This window comes from Pseudophryne corroboree, chromosome 3 (genome assembly GCF_028390025.1).
Source record: "Pseudophryne corroboree isolate aPseCor3 chromosome 3, aPseCor3.hap2, whole genome shotgun sequence".
Taxonomy (NCBI): Eukaryota; Metazoa; Chordata; class Amphibia; order Anura; family Myobatrachidae; genus Pseudophryne; species Pseudophryne corroboree.
In genome coordinates, this window is record NC_086446.1 from 408373442 (window position 1) to 408392879 (window position 19438).

Consider the following 19438-nt stretch of genomic DNA (forward strand, 5'->3'; position numbering starts at 1 on the left):
TAGCGCCTAGATTTTATAAAAATTTGTCGAGCCCTGACTTAACACACTATACTGCAAGACCGGAAATAAGAACGGTTAAAACATTTTTGAAATTTGGGCCCCATTAAATCTGTATCCTGTTTGTCCCACAATCTTAGCCATTATAGATTGGCATTGATTCTGACCAACTGAGGATGACTTCCACCTACTCCTATAGCTAACTTTATGATACAAAAGAAGCAACAATGTTTCTATGTATCTACTGAAGTTGACAGTTGCCATTTCTAGAACAAGTTATACACAAGATTAAAGGAATAGTGGAGCAGATGTATTAAGCCTGGAGATGTGATAAAGCAGTTTCATGTTCATGTTCATGATTTGTAGCTTGAATACTGCCCTTGTTTCATAATACTTGACAAATGTGCAGAAAATGTGTTAAGTGTTAAACTGTACATGGCGATAGCTGCCGTCTCAGTCAATTTTGACACAGGAGCACTTTAAGGCCATGGGGTAAATGTAATCGAGTCCAGGTTTGCCAGAGGTGTGGGATTTTGGCTGTGAATACCCAGATTTCTAAAGCTGCAATCATTTACAAGTCAAAACCAAGTTTTTGTTGTTTTAAACCCCACTTTAACATAATTTATCCTTATTTTATCCCCCCTTTGTCGCACCCCCCCACCTCAACAAGCGGTTGATAAACAACCCCCACCGCTTATGGGCATATTTCCCCACCAGCCCAAACATGCATAGCACAGCAGAACTTGTGTAGGAGGGACGGATGATCAGTCCCGCTGCTGCAGCTGATCTCTGCACAGAGATCAGCCAAAATGTACTGGGAAAGGAAATAAGTTCCGCTCTGCACTGCACTTCCCAGAGCAATGTGGTCCAGAATGCCGGCCACAAGGCATTCTGCTGTGCGATTTCGGAAGTGATGTCGATGGTCAGAGACCGCTGCATCACTCTGGGAGGTCCAGGCAGCCAGAGGAGGAGATCTCCTCTTCCAGACAACGGGGGATATGGCATAAAGCGCGTCGCAGGTAACTTAACCTGACTTCAGTTACATCGCATGTGACAATGCCAGGCAAGTGGTTAATTTACTTGTTTACCATATGAGCAAAATGAGGGCAGCCAACTAGATTTAAACTGGTAGTGTAAAAAGACTATTTTCATGCTTCGGATCCACAAACCAACTTGACCAGAAACTCATCACACATCATACACTTGCTATACTGAACCAATTTAGGTGCCCATTCTAAAACGGTCGGGAAAGTGGAAACGTAGCTGTACGTATTCATTTCTTAGCTCTGCTCTCTGGTAGGAGATGATTGATACTTATTTGATTATCTACATTTATGTCTGATGTTAGCGGATGCTTCAATTTAGGAACTAAACTGAATATTCTGGACGCCTGTGATAACATTGGCATAAGCCAATTTGATTTGTACCTGATCATTTGTGCTCCAATTCTTATATAACAGTCAGCTTTATTTTTTTCCGAATTGCCGTATATTTTTAAAGTGGTTTTTATATATGTTTATAATCTTAAATTGTCCATTTTAAGCTAGTGATCTTTTGGAAAATAAGAATTTACTTACCGATAATTCTATTTCTCGGAGTCCGTAGTGGATGCTGGGGTTCCTGAAAGGACCATGGGGGAATAGCGGCTCCGCAGGAGACAGGGCACAAAAAGTAAAGCTTTCCGATCAGGTGGTGTGCACTGGCTCCTCCCCCTATGACCCTCCTCCAGACTCCAGTTAGGTACTGTGCCCGGACGAGCGTACACAATAAGGGAGGAATTTTGAATCCCGGGTAAGACTCATACCAGCCACACCAATCACACTGTACAACCTGTGATCTGAACCCAGTTAACAGTATGATAACAGCGGAGCCTCTGAAAAGATGGCTCACAACAACAATAACCCGATTTAGTTAGCAATAACTATGTACAAGTATTGCAGATAATCCGCACTTGGGATGGGCGCCCAGCATCCACTACGGACTCCGAGAAATAGAATTATCGGTAAGTAAATTCTTATTTTCTCTATCGTCCTTGTGGATGCTGGGGTTCCTGAAAGGACCATGGGGATTATACCAAAGCTCCCAAACGGGCGGGAGAGTGCGGATGACTCTGCAGCACCGAATGAGAGAACTCCAGGTCCTCTTTTGCCAGGGTATCAAATTTGTAGAATTTTACAAACGTGTTCTCCCCCGACCACGTAGCTGCTCGGCAAAGTTGTAATGCCGAGACCCCTCGGGCAGCCGCCCAAGATGAGCCCACCTTCCTTGTGGAATGGGCCTTAACAGATTTAGACTGTGGCAGGCCTGCCACAGAATGTGCAAGTTGAATTGTGCTACCAATCCCACGAGCAATCGACTGCTTAGAAGCAGAAGCACCCAGCATTGTTGGGTGCATACAGGATAAACAGCAAGTCAGATTTCCTGACTCCAGCCAACCTGGAAACTATATTTTCAGGGCCCTGATAACATCCAGCAACTTGGAGTCCTCCAAGTCCCTAGTAGCCGCAGGTACCACAATAAGCTGGTTCAGGTGAAACGCTGACACCACCTTAAGGAGAAACTGGGGACGAGTCCGCAGCTTTGCTCTGTCCGAATGGACAATCAGATATGGCTTTGTGAGATAAAGCCGCCAATTCTGACACTCGCCTGGCCGAGGCCAGGACCAACAGCATGGTCATTTTCCATGTGAGATATATCAAATCCACAGATTTGAGTTGTTTAAACCAATGTGATTTTTTAGGAATCCCAAAACTACGTTGAGATCGCCCAGTGCCACTGGAGACATCAAAGGGGCTGTATATGCAGTACTCCCTTAACAACTTCTGGACTTCAGGAACTGAAGCCAATTTCTTTCTGGAAGAAAATCAACAGGCCGAAATTTGAACCTTAATGGACCAATTTTGAGACCCATAGACACTCCTGTTTGCAGGAAATGTAGAAATTAACCTAGTTGAAATTCTTCCGTGGAGCCTTCCTGGACTCACACCCTGGCACATATTTTCACCTAAGTGGTGATAATGTTGTGCGGTCACCTCCTTCCTGGCTCTGACCAGGGTAGGGATGACCTCTTCCGGAATGCCTCTTTCCCTTAGGATCCGGCGTTCACCCGCCTTGGCGTCAACGCAGCTGCGGTAAGTCCCGGAACAGACACGGTTCTTGCCGAATCAAGACCCTTCTTAGTATCTCTTGAAGTTCCGGGAACCAAGTCCTTCTTGGCCAAACCGGAGCCACGAGTATAGTTCTTACTCCTCTCCTTCCTATCATTTTCAATACATTGGGTATGAAAAGCAGAGGATGGAACACATACACCGACTGGTACACCGACGGTGTTACCAGAGCGTCCCAGCTATTGCCTGAGTGTCTCTTGACCTGGCGCTTCAGGTGGGACGCCATCATAACCACCTTTGGTCTTTCCCAACGGTTTACAATCATGTGGAAACTTCCAGATTAAGTTTCCACTTTTCCGGGTGGAATTCATTTATGCTGAGGAAATCTTCCCAGTTGCCCACTCCCGGAATGAACACTGCTGACAGTGTTATCACATGATTTTCCGCCCAGCGAAGAATCCTTGCTGTCATTGCCCTCCTGCTTCTTGTGTCGCCCCGTCTGATAACGTGGGCGACCGCCATGATGATGTCCTACTGGATCAGCACCGGTTGACTTTGAAGCAGGAGTCTTCCTAGGCTCAGAGCATTGTAAATTGCCCTTAGCTCCAGTATATTCATGTGGAGAGAAGTCTCCAGACTTGACCACACTTCCTTGGAAATTTTTTCCCTGTGTGACTACTCCCCAGCCTCTCAGGCTGGTATCCGTGGTCCCCAGAACACAGTCCTGAATGCTGAGTGTGCTGCCCTCTAAAAGATGAGCACTCTGCAGCCCCCACAGAAGAGACACCCTTGTCCTTGGAGACAGGATTATCCGCTGATGCATCTGAAAATGCGATCCGGACCATTCGTCCAGCAAATCCCCTGAGATCTGCCGAATGGAATCGCTTCGTAAGAAGCCACCATTTTTCCCAGGACTCCTGTGCATTGATGCACTGATACTTGGCCTGGTTTTAGGAGGTTTCTGACTAGGTCGAATAACTCCTTGGCTTTTTCCTCCCGGAGGAACACCTTTTTCTGGACTATGCCCAGAATCATTCCTAGGAACAGCAGACGTATCGTCGGAAAACAGCTGCGATTCTTGGAATATTTAGAATCCAGTCGTGCTGTCGTAGAACTACTTTAGATAGTGCTCTTCCGACCTCCAACTGTTCTCTGGAACTTGCCCTTTTCAGGATATCGTCCAAGTAAGGGATAATTTAGATGCCTTTTTTCTTTGAAGAAACATCTTTTCGGCCATTACCTTGGTAAAAGGCCCGGGGTGCCGTGGATAATTCAAACGGCATCGTCTGAAACTGATATTGACAGTTCTGTACCACGAACCAGAGGTACCCTTGTTGAGAAGGGCAAATTTGGACATGGAGGTAATCCTTGATGTCCAGGGACACCATATAGTCCCCTTTTTTCCGGTTCGCTATCACTGCTCTGAGTGACTCCATCTCGATTTGAACCTTTTATGTAAGTGTTCAAAGATTTCAGTTTAGACTATGTCTCACCAAGCCGTCTGGCGTCAGTACCACAATATAGTGTGGAAAAATAATACCCTTTTCCTTGTTGTAGGAGGGGTACTTTGATTATCACCTGCTGGATATACAGCTTGTGAATTGTTTCCAATGCTGCCTCCCTGTCGGAGGGAGCCGTTGGTAAAGCAGACTTCAGAAACCTGCGAGGAGAAGATGTCTCGACTCTCCAATCTGTACCCCTGGGATAATACTTGTACTATCTAGGGGTCAACCTGCGAGTGATCCCACTGCGCGCTGAGACTCTTGAGACTACCCCCCCACCTTGAGTCCGCTTGCATGGCCCCAGCGTCATGCTGAGGACTTGGCAGACGCGGTGGAGGGCTTCTTTTCCTGGGAAGGGGCTGCCTGCTGCAGTCTACTTCCCTTACCTCTATGTCTGGGCAGATATGACTGGCCTTTTGCCTGCATGCCCTCATGGGAAAGGAAGGATTGAGGCTGAAAAGACGGTGTCTTTTTCAGCTGAGATGTAACTTGGGGTAAAAAGGTTGGATTTCCCAGCTGTTGCCGTGGTCCCCAGGTCCGATGGACCGACCCCACTAACTCCTTCCCTTTATACGGCAATACTTCCATGTGCCGTATGGGATCTGTATCACCTGACCACTGTCGTGTCCATGACATCTTCTGGGTGATATGGACAACGTACTTATCTTGATGCCAGAGAGCAAATATCCCTCTGTGCATCTCACGTACATATATATATAGAATGCATCCTATTAAATGCTCTATATGAATAAAATATTTTCAGTCAGGGAATCCGACCAAGCCAACCCAGCACTGCATCTCCAGGCTGATGGCGATCGCTGGTCGCAGTATAACCACCGTATGTGTGTATATACTTTTTAGGATATCTTTCCAGCTTCCTATCAGCTGGCTCCTTGAGGGCGGCCGTATCTGGAGACGGTAACGCCACTTGATAAGCGTGTGAGCGCCTTATCACCCTAAGGGGTGTTTCCCAACGCGCCCTAATTTCTGGCGGGAAAGGGTATAACGCCAATATTTGCTATCGGGGTAACCCCACGCATCATCACACACTTCATTTTATTTTATCTGATTCAGGAAAAACTACAGGTAGTTTTTTCACTCCCACATAATACCCTTTTTTGTGGTACTTGTAGTATCAGAAATATGCAACACCTCCTTCATTGCCCTTAACGTGTGGCCCTAATGAGAAATACGTTTGTTTATTCACCGTCGACACTGGATTCAGTGTCTGTGTCTGTGTCGACCGACTGAGGTAAATGGGCGTTTTTAACGCCCCTGACGGTGTTTCTGAGACGCCTGGACCGGTACTAATAGTTTGTCGGCCGTCTCACGTCGTCAACCGACCTTGCAGCGTGTTGACATTCTCACGTAATTCCCTAAATAAGCCATCCATTCCGGTGTCGACTCCCTAGAGAGTGACATCACCATTACAGGCAATTTCTCCGCCTCCTCACCAACATCGTCCTCATACATGTCGACACACACGTACCGACACACAGCACACACACCGGGAATGCTCTGACAGAGGACAGGACCCACACTAGCCCTTTGGGGAGACAGAGGGAGAGTTTGCCAGCACACACCAAAACGCTATAATTATATAGGGACAACCTTATATAAGTGTTTTCCCTTATAGCATCTTTATATATATCTCAATATCGCCAAAATCAGTGCCCCCCCTCTCTGTTTTAACCCTGTTTCTGTAGTGCAGTGCAGGGGAGAGCCTGGGAGCCTTCTCTCCAGGCTTTCTGTGAGAGAAAATGGCGCTGTGTGCTGAGGAGATAGGCCCCGCCCCTTTTTCGGCGGGCTCGTCTCCCGCTATTTAGTGAATCTTGGCAGGGGTTAAATATCTCCATATAGCCTCTGGGGGCTATATGTGAGGTATTTTTCGCCAAAAAAGGTTTTCATTTGCCTCCCAGGGCGCCCCCCTCCCAGCGCCCTGCACCCTCAGTGACTGCCGTGTGAAGTGTGCGGAGAGGAAAATGGCGCACAGCTGCAGTGCTGTGCGCTACCTTTAGAAGACTGCAGGAGTCTTCAGCCGCCGATTCTGGACCTCTTCTTACTTCAGCATCTGCAAGGGGGCCGGCGGCGCGGCTCCGGTGACCATCCAGGCTGTACCTGTGATCGTCCCTCTGGAGCTGATGTCCAGTAGCCAAGAAGCCAATCCATCCTGCACGCAGGTGAGTTCACTCCTTCTCCCCTAAGTCCCTCGTTGCAGTGATCCTGTTGCCAGCAGGACTCACTGTAAAATAAAAAACCTAAGCTAAACTTTCTCTAAGCAGCTCTTTAGGAGAGCCACCTAGATTGCACCCTTCTCGGCCGGGCACAAAAATCTAACTGGAGTCTGGAGGAGGGTCATAGGGGGAGGAGCCAGTGCACACCACCTGATCGGAAAGCTTTACTTTTTGTGCCCTGTCTCCTGCGGAGCCGCTATTCCCCCATGGTCCTTTCAGGAACCCCAGCATCCACAAGGACGATAGAGAAACAAATAATTTATTGTATCAAAGTATTAATAATGTTTTCGCTCATTCAGAAATATCAGTTGGAAGGGATTTTGACCCACATTACAGCACTGCCTTTCTTGTTACAATATGTGGCACAAACGAGAGCTAGTATACCTGTTAGGATACATCTGGGTAATAAGACTGCTAGCAAGTTACCTTTGCTTTCTGCTTCTGGGGAGTCTTGGAGGCTCTTCATGAGGATTATGAAATATATCCATGAATATTGGTTCAAACTTCTTGAAGATTACAGTGGAAACTTCAAAATTTCTCTCCAGCCTTTCAACTCGTTCTCTGAACTCATGGGGAAGGTTAGACATGTCCATCCACTTCTTCATTTTATTGAAGAACTGTATCAGACTGCAGGACAGATGATTACAAAAACAATTAGTTATGAATGTGCATTATCATACAAGTTTTAGATCAAAGGTGAGGAGACCAACCTTAACTTGGCAGAGCGGAGAATACGTGTAAGGGACACTCCATTACCCTCCATGATACCTCTTCCAACAGTTGGAATTACACCTTTTCGACAAGCAGCATATAAAGCACATGCCAACCAGTGCTTTACTTCCCCCTGAAGGCAAAAAACACTAACTGTAGAAATGAAAATTGGATGCATCAAGACAATTTGCAGCATGGCCTTTAAAAATAAACAAAACATGTACATTAAAGGCCCGTATTCACAGGCAGATCTGGGGAGAGATGTGTGCTGAGCAAACTGCTCAGCACACATCTCTCCCCTCGCTCACCACAGGCCAATCTAGCACCAGTGATAGCGATGCACAGGGCTGTGCAGCGCTATCGCTGTGAGAGGTACACACGGAGCAATCATGCTTAAAATCTAAGCAATCTAGTCAGATTGCTTAGATTATCGCTCCGCGAGTACCCCACTTTAGAGTACTTGTTTAAAGTCATTAATCTGCTTATGATTTAATCAGGTGGTGTTATCTTGTACACAGGCACAGGATAAGAGTCGCTCCATCCTTACTTCTCATAGAGCCATTCTTCGCTTATCCCCATCAGATTGTTAGGATAATACTATGTTGAACCTTACAGATGTCACTTTAAATGATCATCGAATTTCCCAATGTGTGGATGTAATGAGTTTCTAACTAGTGTAAATTTAGAACTTTAAGAGAACTCATCCTAACAGCTTCGCTCTGACTGCCATTTTTTTTTTTTTTTTAAATGTTAACAGAATACTTTAATGCAGGTTAAATATAGCATATATTCTGCGCTAAACTGTAGTTTAGGGCAGTGGTTCTCAACCGCGGTCCTCAAGTACCCCCAACAGTTCATGTTTTCCAGGTCTCCTCACAGGATTGCAAGTGAAATAATTAGCTCCACCTGTGGGTCTTTTAAAATGTGTCAGTGAGTAATGAATACACTTGTTCAACTGCTAGGTGACCTGGAAAACATGAACTGTTGGGGGTACTTGAGGACCAAGGTTGAGAACCACTGGTTTAGGGAATGGGATAAGTGCAATTTTGCAACTTGGTTGAGTTAGACTAATACTCCAGTCCCTCAAAAGTAAGTATAAACACCCATCAGCAATAGCATTAAAACCACCTGCCTAATATTGTGTAGGTCTCCCTCATGCTGCCAAAATCGCTCTGACCCATCAAGGTATGGAATAGAGAGGTGTCCTGTGGTATCTGGCACCAAGACATTAGTAGCATATCCTTTAAGTTGCGAGTTCGGGCTTTCATGGATCAGACTAGTTACCACATCCAACAGATGGTTGATTGGATTATGATCTGGGGAATTTGAAGACCAAGACAATACCTCTTTGTTACGTTCCTCAAACCATTACTGAAAATGTTTTGCAGTGTTGCAATGCACATTACCCTGCTGAAAGAGAACACTGCCATCATCGGATAGTTGGTCTGCAACAATGTTTAGGTAAGTGGTACGGTAAGTTTAGGGCTGCATATCAGCAATCGGAGTTGGGGATTTGGTCAGGATTAATGGTGTCCACAATGCTGAGAAATACAGGCAGGTACTTAACCCTCATGCAATACCATCAGGGATGCATCAGATTGTCTCCAAATTTATTCTGCAACAGGACAACGACCACAAACAAAGCCAACATCATTTAGAACTATCTTCAGCTTAAAGAATAACAGAGTCCTGGAAGTGATATGTCCCTGATCTCAACATCATTCAGTCTGTTTGGGAATACATGGAGACAGAAGGATTTGAGCAAGCCTACATGAAATCTGGCAGGACCATTATGCAATAGGTAGCACCTACAGCATCCTTGTGCATCAATGCCTATTTCCCTATAGATTGTAAACTTGCGAGCAGGGCCTTCCTTCCTCCGTCTGTTATTACCCAGTTTGTTCGATTACTGTCGTTCAAATTATAAAGCGCAACAGAATATGCAGCACTATATACAAAAGTGTTAAATAAATATGTGGTTAGTTCTCCAATATGTTTGAAACAACCTTCCTGAAGAGTTCCTTCAAAAACTGTATGCAAGAGTACCTAGAATTGATGCATTTTTAAGGCAAAGGGTAGTCATACCAAATAATGATTTTATTTCTCTTCTGTACAGTCACTTGGAATTTTGTTAATTGATAAAAAGAAACTATTAACACTTATTTTTGAAAGCATTTTTACTTTGCAGCGTTTCTTTTCCCACACCTACCTAAAACTTTCGTACAGTACTGTATAATTAGTGTATTTTGTCACTAAGTTCAGGAATGCTAACTTATAAATATATTGTTGCCCTGTGGTAACAACCCATACCAAATCTGTATAAACAAATTATATATTGTACTCAGAGTGACGGAAGTGTGAGGCAATACTCAGCTGGCCACTCACATGGAATAGCACTTTCTTCCAGCAAGCGATTCTTTGCTGAATGGCATCATGCATAAAAGTCCATGCCAAGTACAGTCTGAGGTAGTGTGAAACGTTACAGTCATCTACCGTGATGCAGAGCTTGTTACCATTCTCCATATGGTCATGGGATCATAAGTATCCTCTCCTCCTAGTAGCTAGTATACAGTCTCTCATACCTATTGGGATCATTTTTTGCAGACTTCGTAATATACATTTCTCTAACGTCCTAGTGGATGCTGGGGACTCCGTCAGGACCATGGGGAATAGCGGCTCCGCAGGAGACAGGGCACATCTAAAGAAAGCTTTTAGGATCACATGGTGTGTGCTGGCTCCTCCCCCTATGACCCTCCTCCAAGCCTCAGTTAGGTTTTTGTGCCCGTCCGAGCAGGGTGCAATCTAGGTGGCTCTCCTAAAGAGCTGCTTAGAAAAAGTTTTTTTAGGTTTTAAATCTCAGTGAGTCCTGCTGGCAACAGGCTCACTGCATCGAGGGACTTAGGGGAGAGATTTTCAACTCACCTGCGTGCAGGATGGATTGGAGTCTTAGGCTACTGGACATAGCTTCAGAGGGAGTCGGAACACAGGTCATCCTGGGGTTCGTCCCGGAGCCGCGCCGCCGACCCCCCTTACAGATGCTGAAGATCGGAGGTCCGGAAACAGGCGGCAGAAGACTCTTCAGTCTTCATGAAGGTAGCGCACAGCACGGCAGCTGTGCGCCATTGTTGCTACACACTTCTCACTGACCAGTCACGGAGGGTGCAGGGCGCTGCTGGGGGCGCCCTGGGCAGCAATATTAAATACCTTTAGTGGCAAAGAATACATCACATATAGCCATTAAGGCTATATGTATGTATTTAACCCAGGCCAGTTTTCTCAAAACCCGGGAGAAAAGCCCGCCGAAAAGGGGGCGGGGCTTATTCTCCTCAGCACTCAGCGCCATTTTCCTGCTCAGCTCCGCTGTGAGGAAGGCTCCCAGGACTCTCCCCTGCACTGCACTACAGAAACAGGGTAACAAAGAGAAGGGGGGCATAAATTGGCGATATTTATATATTAAAAGCGCTTATAACAAAAACACCACCTTTTAGGGTTGTTTATATACATTTATAGCACTTTTGGTGTGTGCTGGCAAACTCTCCCTCTGTCTCCCCAAAGGGCTAAGGGGGTCCTGTCTTCGATTAGAGCATTCCCTGTGTGGCTGCTGTGTGTCGGTACGTGTGTGTCGACATGTATGAGGACGATGTTGGTGTGGAGGCAGAGCAATTGCCGGTAATGGTGATGTCACCCCCTAGGGAGTCGACACCGGAATGGATGGCTTTAGTTATGGAATTACGTGATAATGTTAGTACATTACAAAAGTCAGTAGACGAAATGAGACGGCCGGAAAACCAGTCAGTACCGGCTCAGGCGTCTCAGACACCGTCAGGGGCCGTAAAACGTCCCTTACCTCAGTCAGTCGACACGGGTACCGACACAGATGAATCTAGTGTCGACGGTGAAGAAACAAACGTATTTTCCAACAGGGCCACACGTTATATGATCACGGCAATGAAGGAGGCTTTGCAGATCTCTGATACTGCTGGTACCTCAAAAAGGGGTATTATGTGGGGGGTGAAAAAACTACCTGTAGCTTTTCCAGAATCAGAGGAATTGAATGACGTGTGTGATGAAGCGTGGGTTAACCCAGATAGAAAACTGCTAATTTCTAAGAAGTTATTGGCATTATACCCTTTCCCACCAGAGGTTAGGACGCGCTGGGAAACACCCCCTAGGGTGGATAAGGCGCTCACACGTTTATCAAAGCAAGTGGCGTTGCCGTCTCCTGATACGGCCGCCCTCAAGGATCCAGCGGATAGGAGGCTGGAAACTAACCTGAAAAGTATATACACTCATACTGGTGTTATACTGCGACCGGCAATAGCCTCAGCCTGGATGTGCAGTGCTGGGGTAGTGTGGTTGGATTCCCTGACTGAAAATATTGATACCCTGGATAGGGACAGTATTTTATTGACTCTAGAGCAATTAAAGGATGCGTTTCTTTATATGCGAGATGCTCAGAGGGATATTTGTACTCTAGCATCAAGAGTAAGTGCGATGTCCATATCTGCCAGAAGAAGTTTATGGACGCGACAGTGGTCAGGTGATGCGGATTCCAAAAGGCATATGGAAGTATTGCCATATAAAGGAGAGGAATTATTTGGGGTCGGTCTATCGGATCTGGTGGCCACGGCAACTGCCGGCAAATCCACTTTTTTACCTCAGACCCCCTCCCAACAGAAAAAGACACCGTCTTTTCAGCCGCAGTCCTTTCGCTCCTATAAAAACAAGCGAGCAAAAGGACAGTCTTATCTGCCGCAAGGCAGAGGAAAGGGTAAGAGAGGGCAGCAAGCAGCCCCTGCCCAGGACCAGAAGCCCGCCCCGGGTTCTACAAAGCCATCAGCATGACGCTGGGGCTTTACAAGCGGACTCAGGAGCGGTGGGGGGTCGACTAAAGATTTTCAGCAATCAGTGGGCTCGCTCACAGGTGGACCCGTGGATCCTGCAGATAGTATCTCAGGGTTACATGTTGGAGTTCGAAAGGTCTCCCCCTCGCCGGTTCCTAAAGTCTGCTTTACCAACGTCTCCCTCAGAAAGGACGACGGTATTGGAAGCCATTCACAAGCTGTATTCTCAGCAGGTGATAGTCAAGGTACCCCTCCTACAACAGGGAAAGGGGTATTATTCCACACTATTTGTGGTACCGAAGCCGGACGGTTCGGTAAGACCTATTCTAAATCTGAAATCCTTGAACCTGTACATACAGAAATTCAAGTTCAAGATGGAGTCACTCAGAGCAGTGATAGCGAATCTGGAAGAAGGGGACTTCATGGTGTCCCTGGACATAAAAGATGCTTATCTGCATGTCCCAATTTACCCCTCACACCAAGGGTATCTCAGGTTCGTGATACAAGACTGTCATTATCAGTTTCAAACGCTGCCGTTTGGTTTGTCCACGGCCCCTCGGGTCTTTACCAAGGTAATGACCGAAATGATGGTTCTTCTACGAAGAAAAGGCGTATTAATTATCCCTTACTTGGACGATCTCCTGATAAGGGCAAAGTCCAGAGAACAGCTGGAAGTCGGTGTAGCACTAACCCAAGTAGTGCTTCAGCAACACGGGTGGATTCTGAATCTTCCAAAATCTCAATTGACCCCGACAACACGTCTGCTGTTCCTGGGAATGATTCTGGACACGGTTCAGAAAAAGGTGTTTCTCCCGGAGGAGAAAGCAAGGGAGTTATCCGAACTGGTCAGGAACCTCCTAAAACCAGGAACTGTGTCAGTACATCAATGCACAAGAGTCCTGGGAAAGATGGTGGCTTCTTACGAAGCAATTCCATTCGGCAGATTCCATGCACGAACATTTCAGTGGGATCTGCTGGACAAATGGTCCGGATCGCATCTGCACATGCATCAGCGGATAACACTGTCACCAAGAACAAGGTTGTCTCTCCTGTGGTGGTTGCAGAGTGCCCATCTGTTAGAGGGCCGCAGGTTCGGCATACAGGACTGGGTCCTGGTGACTACGGATGCCAGCCTACGGGGCTGGGGAGCAGTCACACAGGGAAGAAACTTCCAGGGTGTATGGTCAGACCTGGAGACGTCTCTTCACATAAATATACTGGAGCTAAGAGCGATATACAATGCTCTAAGCTTGGCAAAACCGCTGCTTCAGGGTCAGCCGGTGTTGATCCAGTCGGACAACATCACGGCAGTCGCCCACGTAAACAGACAAGGCGGCACGAGAAGCAGAAGAGCAATGACAGAAGCTGCAAGGATTCTTCGTTGGGCGGAAAATCATGTCATAGCACTGTCAGCAGTGTTCATCCCGGGAGTGGACAACTGGGAAGCAGACTTCCTCAGCAGACACGACCTTCACCCGGGAGAGTGGGGACTTCATCCGGAAGTTTTCCACATGATTGTGAACCGTTGGGAAAAACCAAAGGTGGATATGATGGCGTCTCGCCTCAACAAAAAACTGGACAGATATTGCGCCAGGTCAAGAGACCCTCAGGCAATAGTTGTGGACGCTCTGGTAACACCATGGGTGTACCAGTCAGTGTATGTGTTTCCTCCTCTGCCTCTCATACCAAAGGTACTGAGAATTATTCGGAAAAGGGGAGTAAGAACAATACTAGTGGCTCCGGATTGGCCAAGAAGAACTTGGTATCCGGAACTTCAAGAGATGCTCACGGAGGATCCGTGGCCTCTACCTCTAAGAAGGGATCTGCTTCAGCAGGGACCTTGTATGTTCCAAGACTTACCGCGACTGCGTTTGACGGCATGGCGGTTGAACGCCGGATTCTAAAAGAAAAGGGCATTCCAGAGGAAGTTATTCCTACCTTGATTAAGGCTAGGAAGGAAGTGACCGCACAACATTATCACCGCATTTGGAGAAAATATGTTGCGTGGTGTGAAGCCAAGAAGGCCCCAACGGAAGAATTTCAATTGGGTCGATTCTTACATTTCCTGCAGGCAGGATTGTCTATGGGCCTCAAATTGGGGTCTATTAAAGTTCAAATTTCGGCCTTATCAATCTTCTTCCAGAAGGAATTGGCTTCAGTGCCTGAAGTACAAACTTTTGTCAAGGGTGTACTACATATACAGCCCCCGATTGTGCCCCCAGTGGCACCATGGGATCTAAACGTAGTTTTGGATTTTCTCAAATCTCATTGGTTTGAGCCTCTCAAATCTGTAGATTTGAAGTATCTTACATGGAAAGTAACCATGCTACTGGCCCTGGCTTCAGCCAGGAGAGTTTCAGAGTTGGCGGCTTTATCGTACAAAAGCCCATATCTGATTTTCCATTCGGACAGGGCAGAACTGCGGACACGTCCTCATTTTCTCCCTAAGGTGGTTTCGGCTTTTCACTTGAACCAGCCTATTGTGGTGCCTGCGGCTACTAGCGACTTGGAGGACTCCAAGTTACTGGACGTTGTCAGAGCATTAAAAATATATATTTCAAGGACAGCTGGAGTCAGAAAATCTGACTCGTTGTTTATATTGTATGCACCCAACAAGATGGGTGCTCCTGCGTCTAAGCAGACGATTGCGCGTTGGATCTGTAGCACAATCCAACTTGCACATTCTGTGGCAGGCCTGCCACAGCCTAAATCTGTAAAGGCCCACTCCACAAGGAAGGTGGGCTCATCTTGGGCGGCTGCCCGAGGGGTCTCGGCATTACAACTTTGCCGAGCAGCTACGTGGTCAGGGGAGAACACGTTTGTAAAATTTTACAAATTTGATACTCTGGCTAAGGACCTGGAGTTCTCTCATTCGGTGCTGCAGAGTCATCCGCACTCTCCCGCCCGTTTGGGAGCTTTGGTATAATCCCCATGGTCCTGACTGAGTCCCCAGCATCCACTAGGACGTTAGAGAAAATAAGAATTTACTTACCGATAATTCTATTTCTCATAGTCCGTAGTGGATGCTGGGCGCCCATCCCAAGTGCGGATTGTCTGCAATACTTGTACATAGTTATTGTTACAAAAATCGGGTTATTATTATTGTTGTGAGCCATCTTTTCAGAGGCTACTTCGTTTGTTATCATACTGTTAACTGGGTTCAGATCACAAGTTGTACAGTGTGATTGGTGTGGCTGGTATGAGTCTTACCCGGGATTCAAGATCCTTCCTTATTGTGTACGCTCGTCCGGGCACAGTACCTGAGGCTTGGAGGAGGGTCATAGGGGGAGGAGCCAGTACACACTATGTGATCCTAAAAGCTTTCTTTAGATGTGCCCTGTCTCCTGCGGAGCCGCTATTCCCCATGGTCCTGACGGAGTCCCCAGCATCCACTACGGACTATGAGAAATAGAATTATCGGTAAGTAAATTCTTATTTTTAAAATTATGGACATGATGATCTTTCCTACAGTTAATCTTCAAATACACAGTCATATAACAGTCATTTATAGCTCTGATCTCTGGAGTTTACATAGATAAGTGCCATCCCTCATCTTCTGAACTTGTAAGGGCAACGTTACATGACACAGGATCAGCTGCTATACAACTCTTCCTTCTGTCATCGGTTAGGTCTAAAACCAAGTTGGAGAAGGGACCTCTGACGTCACCAGGGAGAGGAGCCATGACCAAACAGGGTACCCGAAATGTTTGCTTGCCACACTTCGGGCACGGTGGCTTCGCTCGCCACCAGGTTACTAAAGGGAGTAGTTGGTGGTGTGGATAGTAGAACTATCCTGCTGGCCTATCTCCTCCCCATCGTGTCATGGCTCCTCCCCCTGTCAGAGGTCCTTTAGCCGACTTGAATATAGCAACTACCTTCTATCATCCCAGAGCCCCACAAAGCTGGAAAACCCTACACTGGGATATCCTCTTCAGCGAGATGAAGGGTCGCATCCCCAAGGAGAGGTTTCTCTAGATTATTAGTAGCTACTCGGGACAGAGCCAAGCTCTTCCCAAGTCGTAGAACCTGTATCATATACTGTAACAAACCCCTATGTCCCCCCCTGCAGCAGCTGCACTGCACTCACGTTCCTAGTAACCATTTTAGGGGTTCACTACGGCTGGCCGGCGGTCGGGCTCCCGGCGACCAGCATCCCGGCGCCGGGAGCCCGACCGCCGGCTTACCGACAGCTTGGCGAGCGCAAATGAGCCCCTTGCGGGCTCGCTGCGCTCGCCACGCTACGGGTACGGTGGCGCGCTATGCGCGCCACACTTTTATTCTCCCTCTATGGGGGTCGTGGACCCCCACGAGGGAAAATAAGTGTCGGTATGCCGGCTGTCGGGCTCCCGGCGCCGGTATACTGAGCGCCGGGAGCCCGACCGCCGGCAAACAGAAGAAGACCACCCCCATTGGGTTCACTACGGCTGGCCGGCGGTCGGGCTCCCGGCGACCAGCATCCCGGCGCCCGACCGCCGGCTTACCGACAGCTTGGCGAGCGCAAATGAGCCCCTTGCGGGCTCGCTGCGCTCGCCACGCTACGGGCACGGTGGCGCGCGTAGGGGTCGTGGACCCCCACGAGGGAAAATAAGTGTCGGTATGCCGGCTGTCGGGCTCCCGGCGCCGGTATACTGAGCGCCGGGAGCCCGACCGCCGGCAAACAGAAGACCACCCCCATTTTAGAGGATAATTGCATGCTATACGGAATGTTCAACCTGTGACTAAAACAATGTTGCTCTGCTGAGAGGAAGCAGTGCTGTGGGGGACAGGGCAGACAGCGGGGGAATCACATACAATAACAAACTGTTATTTCCACCAATAAGAAAATAATTCCTCTCTGGGCGCCGCAAATGAGCTGCACAGGAAAGTACTAAATAGAACACCAATCTATACAACCTTGTAAAAAAAAAGAAAAAAGTACGATCTCACTTTTGCGCTCAATGTCCAGAAAATTCAGTTTTGCCACAGTGGACCGATGTAGTTCATTCAATATGAAAAAGAAAAAAAATGCACCATAGTATAATACTGCATTGAGACCAGATCTTTCACCACTGTGTAATACAGGGAATGGAAATGTGGATATAGTCCCAAAACTGGAAAGTTCAAGCTTCCACCTCTTTTTCAAGGCACCCAACGTGATATGCAGGATTTATGGTGATGGACGCTTACATGTAAGCTTACTTCTGTAAGACGTGATGAAAACTCATAAAGGTTTCTTTTGTTGGCCTTACGATCTCTTCATATAGGTAGATGGACCCCAATATCCCTCGTAACAAATCAAAGCCAGAGATACAATCCAATTAGGACAAGGACACTCCCTGGAGTGCAGCGTGTCCTACGCTACGGGCACGGTGGCGCGCGTAGGGGTCGTGGACCCCCACGAGGGAAAATAAGTGTCGGTATGCCGGCTGTCGGGCTCCCGGCGCCGGTATACTGAGCGCCGGGAGCCCGACCGCCGGCAAACAGAAGACCACCCCCATTTTAGAGGATAATTGCATGCTATACGGAATGTTCAACCTGTGACTAAAACAATGTTGCTCTGCTGAGAGGAAGCAGTGCTGTGGGGGACAGGGCAGACAGCGGGGGAATCACATACAATAACAAACTGTTATTTCCACCACAACACATGAAATTAATTTTAAAGTTGCATGAAGTTTCTCCATGCGTTACACGGGATGCCACCTGACAGCAGCCAGCGCTTCTCCAGACATATACCGCAGCACCGTACACACAGCGGCGTCGCTCCCACCCGTATAGCCAGTAACTTGTCAGCGCTCCCCACTGCCCTGCCAGTCACCCACCCTGGCCACACGTACCCTCCCCGCTGCAGCATAGTACGTCTGCCGCACAGCCCGGACCCCACCCCCGTGCTGCCCCCTCACCTCCAGGCTGTACGTGCTCCAAGTCTTGGTGAAGTTGCTCATAGTCTCCGCCGCCGTCTCCTGGTCCAGGTTCAGCTCCCCGCACAGAACCTCCAGCTGCTCCCGCACCCGCTCTCCGGGGCCCCCGTCCGAGGAGCTAGAGGACTCCGGGTCGGTTTCATCCCTCTGCATCCCCGCGGTGTCTGCGCCGGTCACGGCCACACTCCTACAGCAGCCGCAATCACTGTCCTGAGCAGCTGGTGCCGGTGCCCAGCTCTTTCCCACAACACCTTGCGTAGCCAAAAAGGCGCGAAAAGTGGACAGTCTCACTTCCTTACTGTCCGTGCAAGGTATCCTTCCGCCGCACCACCCAAGCCCAAATACACCAGTTATATCCCTGGTGCTCTCATATGCAGTATATTCCTTGGCTGTCCGGGGCAGGAAGGTGACAGCACGGGGGACTACATGTAAATTCCAGTGGGGGGAATGTAATGTACAGCGCCTGCTCCCTGTACTTCCCGGAGAGTGGATGGATATCAAACATACTTCAGAGGAGTGCATTCTGGGACATGTAGTATTTACCTAAATTAAAGTCCAAAGTGGCATTTAATCTGGAGGAGGGGTGTGTGACATGATGTTTACCTTATGGTGCTTTAGCTGCACTACAAGTCCAAGCATGCCATGCTGCCAGCTGCCGGGAGATTGCAACTCCTCACGTGTTATGGTGCCCATACACTTGTGCGATTGCATTCAACACGATATCAGGCCCAATTTCCCTTGAAGCTCATCTTGAGATGAATCGCATCGAAAGTGCTTTTTTTTTGTGTGCATTCAATGCACATACAATCCTACGATTTATCGCATGCCCCTTACGACCAGAAATCAGGTGGTATCGGATGATCGAATTCGAGCGCATCGCATGCTGACCAAAGCACACCAGCTTTATCTGCAAGATTTCTAAAAATTTAAATAGAGGGCTGGCCTATCTGGGGTATATATTAACAAGCAGCCATTTTAATTCTGTGCACTTCTGTTTGCTTTGTGACTAGAGAAGTTTGGTTTATACCTGCTGCTCATTCCACTTTGCTAGCTATCGTGCACTGCTTTGTTCTGCTTGCATTACAAAGTGTTACTATTTAGCTGTGTGTGTGTCATACTTAACTACATTTATTTTCTCCTCTCCAG

At 47.7% G+C, this 19438-nt stretch overlaps 1 protein-coding gene across 2 annotated transcripts in view; it reads right to left on the reverse strand.

Moving 5' to 3' along the window:
- The window catches only part of RBL1 (RB transcriptional corepressor like 1), a 436431-nt gene extending 417684 nt beyond the window's left edge, over positions 1–18747 (reverse strand). The window contains exons 1-3 of one of the 2 annotated variants that reach the window (XM_063960185.1): positions 18275–18747; positions 7551–7684; positions 7267–7467 (exon numbers count right to left, since the gene is read on the reverse strand). In XM_063960185.1, coding sequence (XP_063816255.1) covers positions 7267–7467; positions 7551–7684; positions 18275–18445 — 506 coding nt within the window. In that variant the 5' untranslated portion in view covers positions 18446–18747. The remainder of the gene's footprint in view (positions 1–7266; positions 7468–7550; positions 7685–18274) is intronic. The other variant, XM_063960186.1, reaches the window with a different exon arrangement.
- Between the last annotated feature and the right edge of the window lie 691 nt (positions 18748–19438).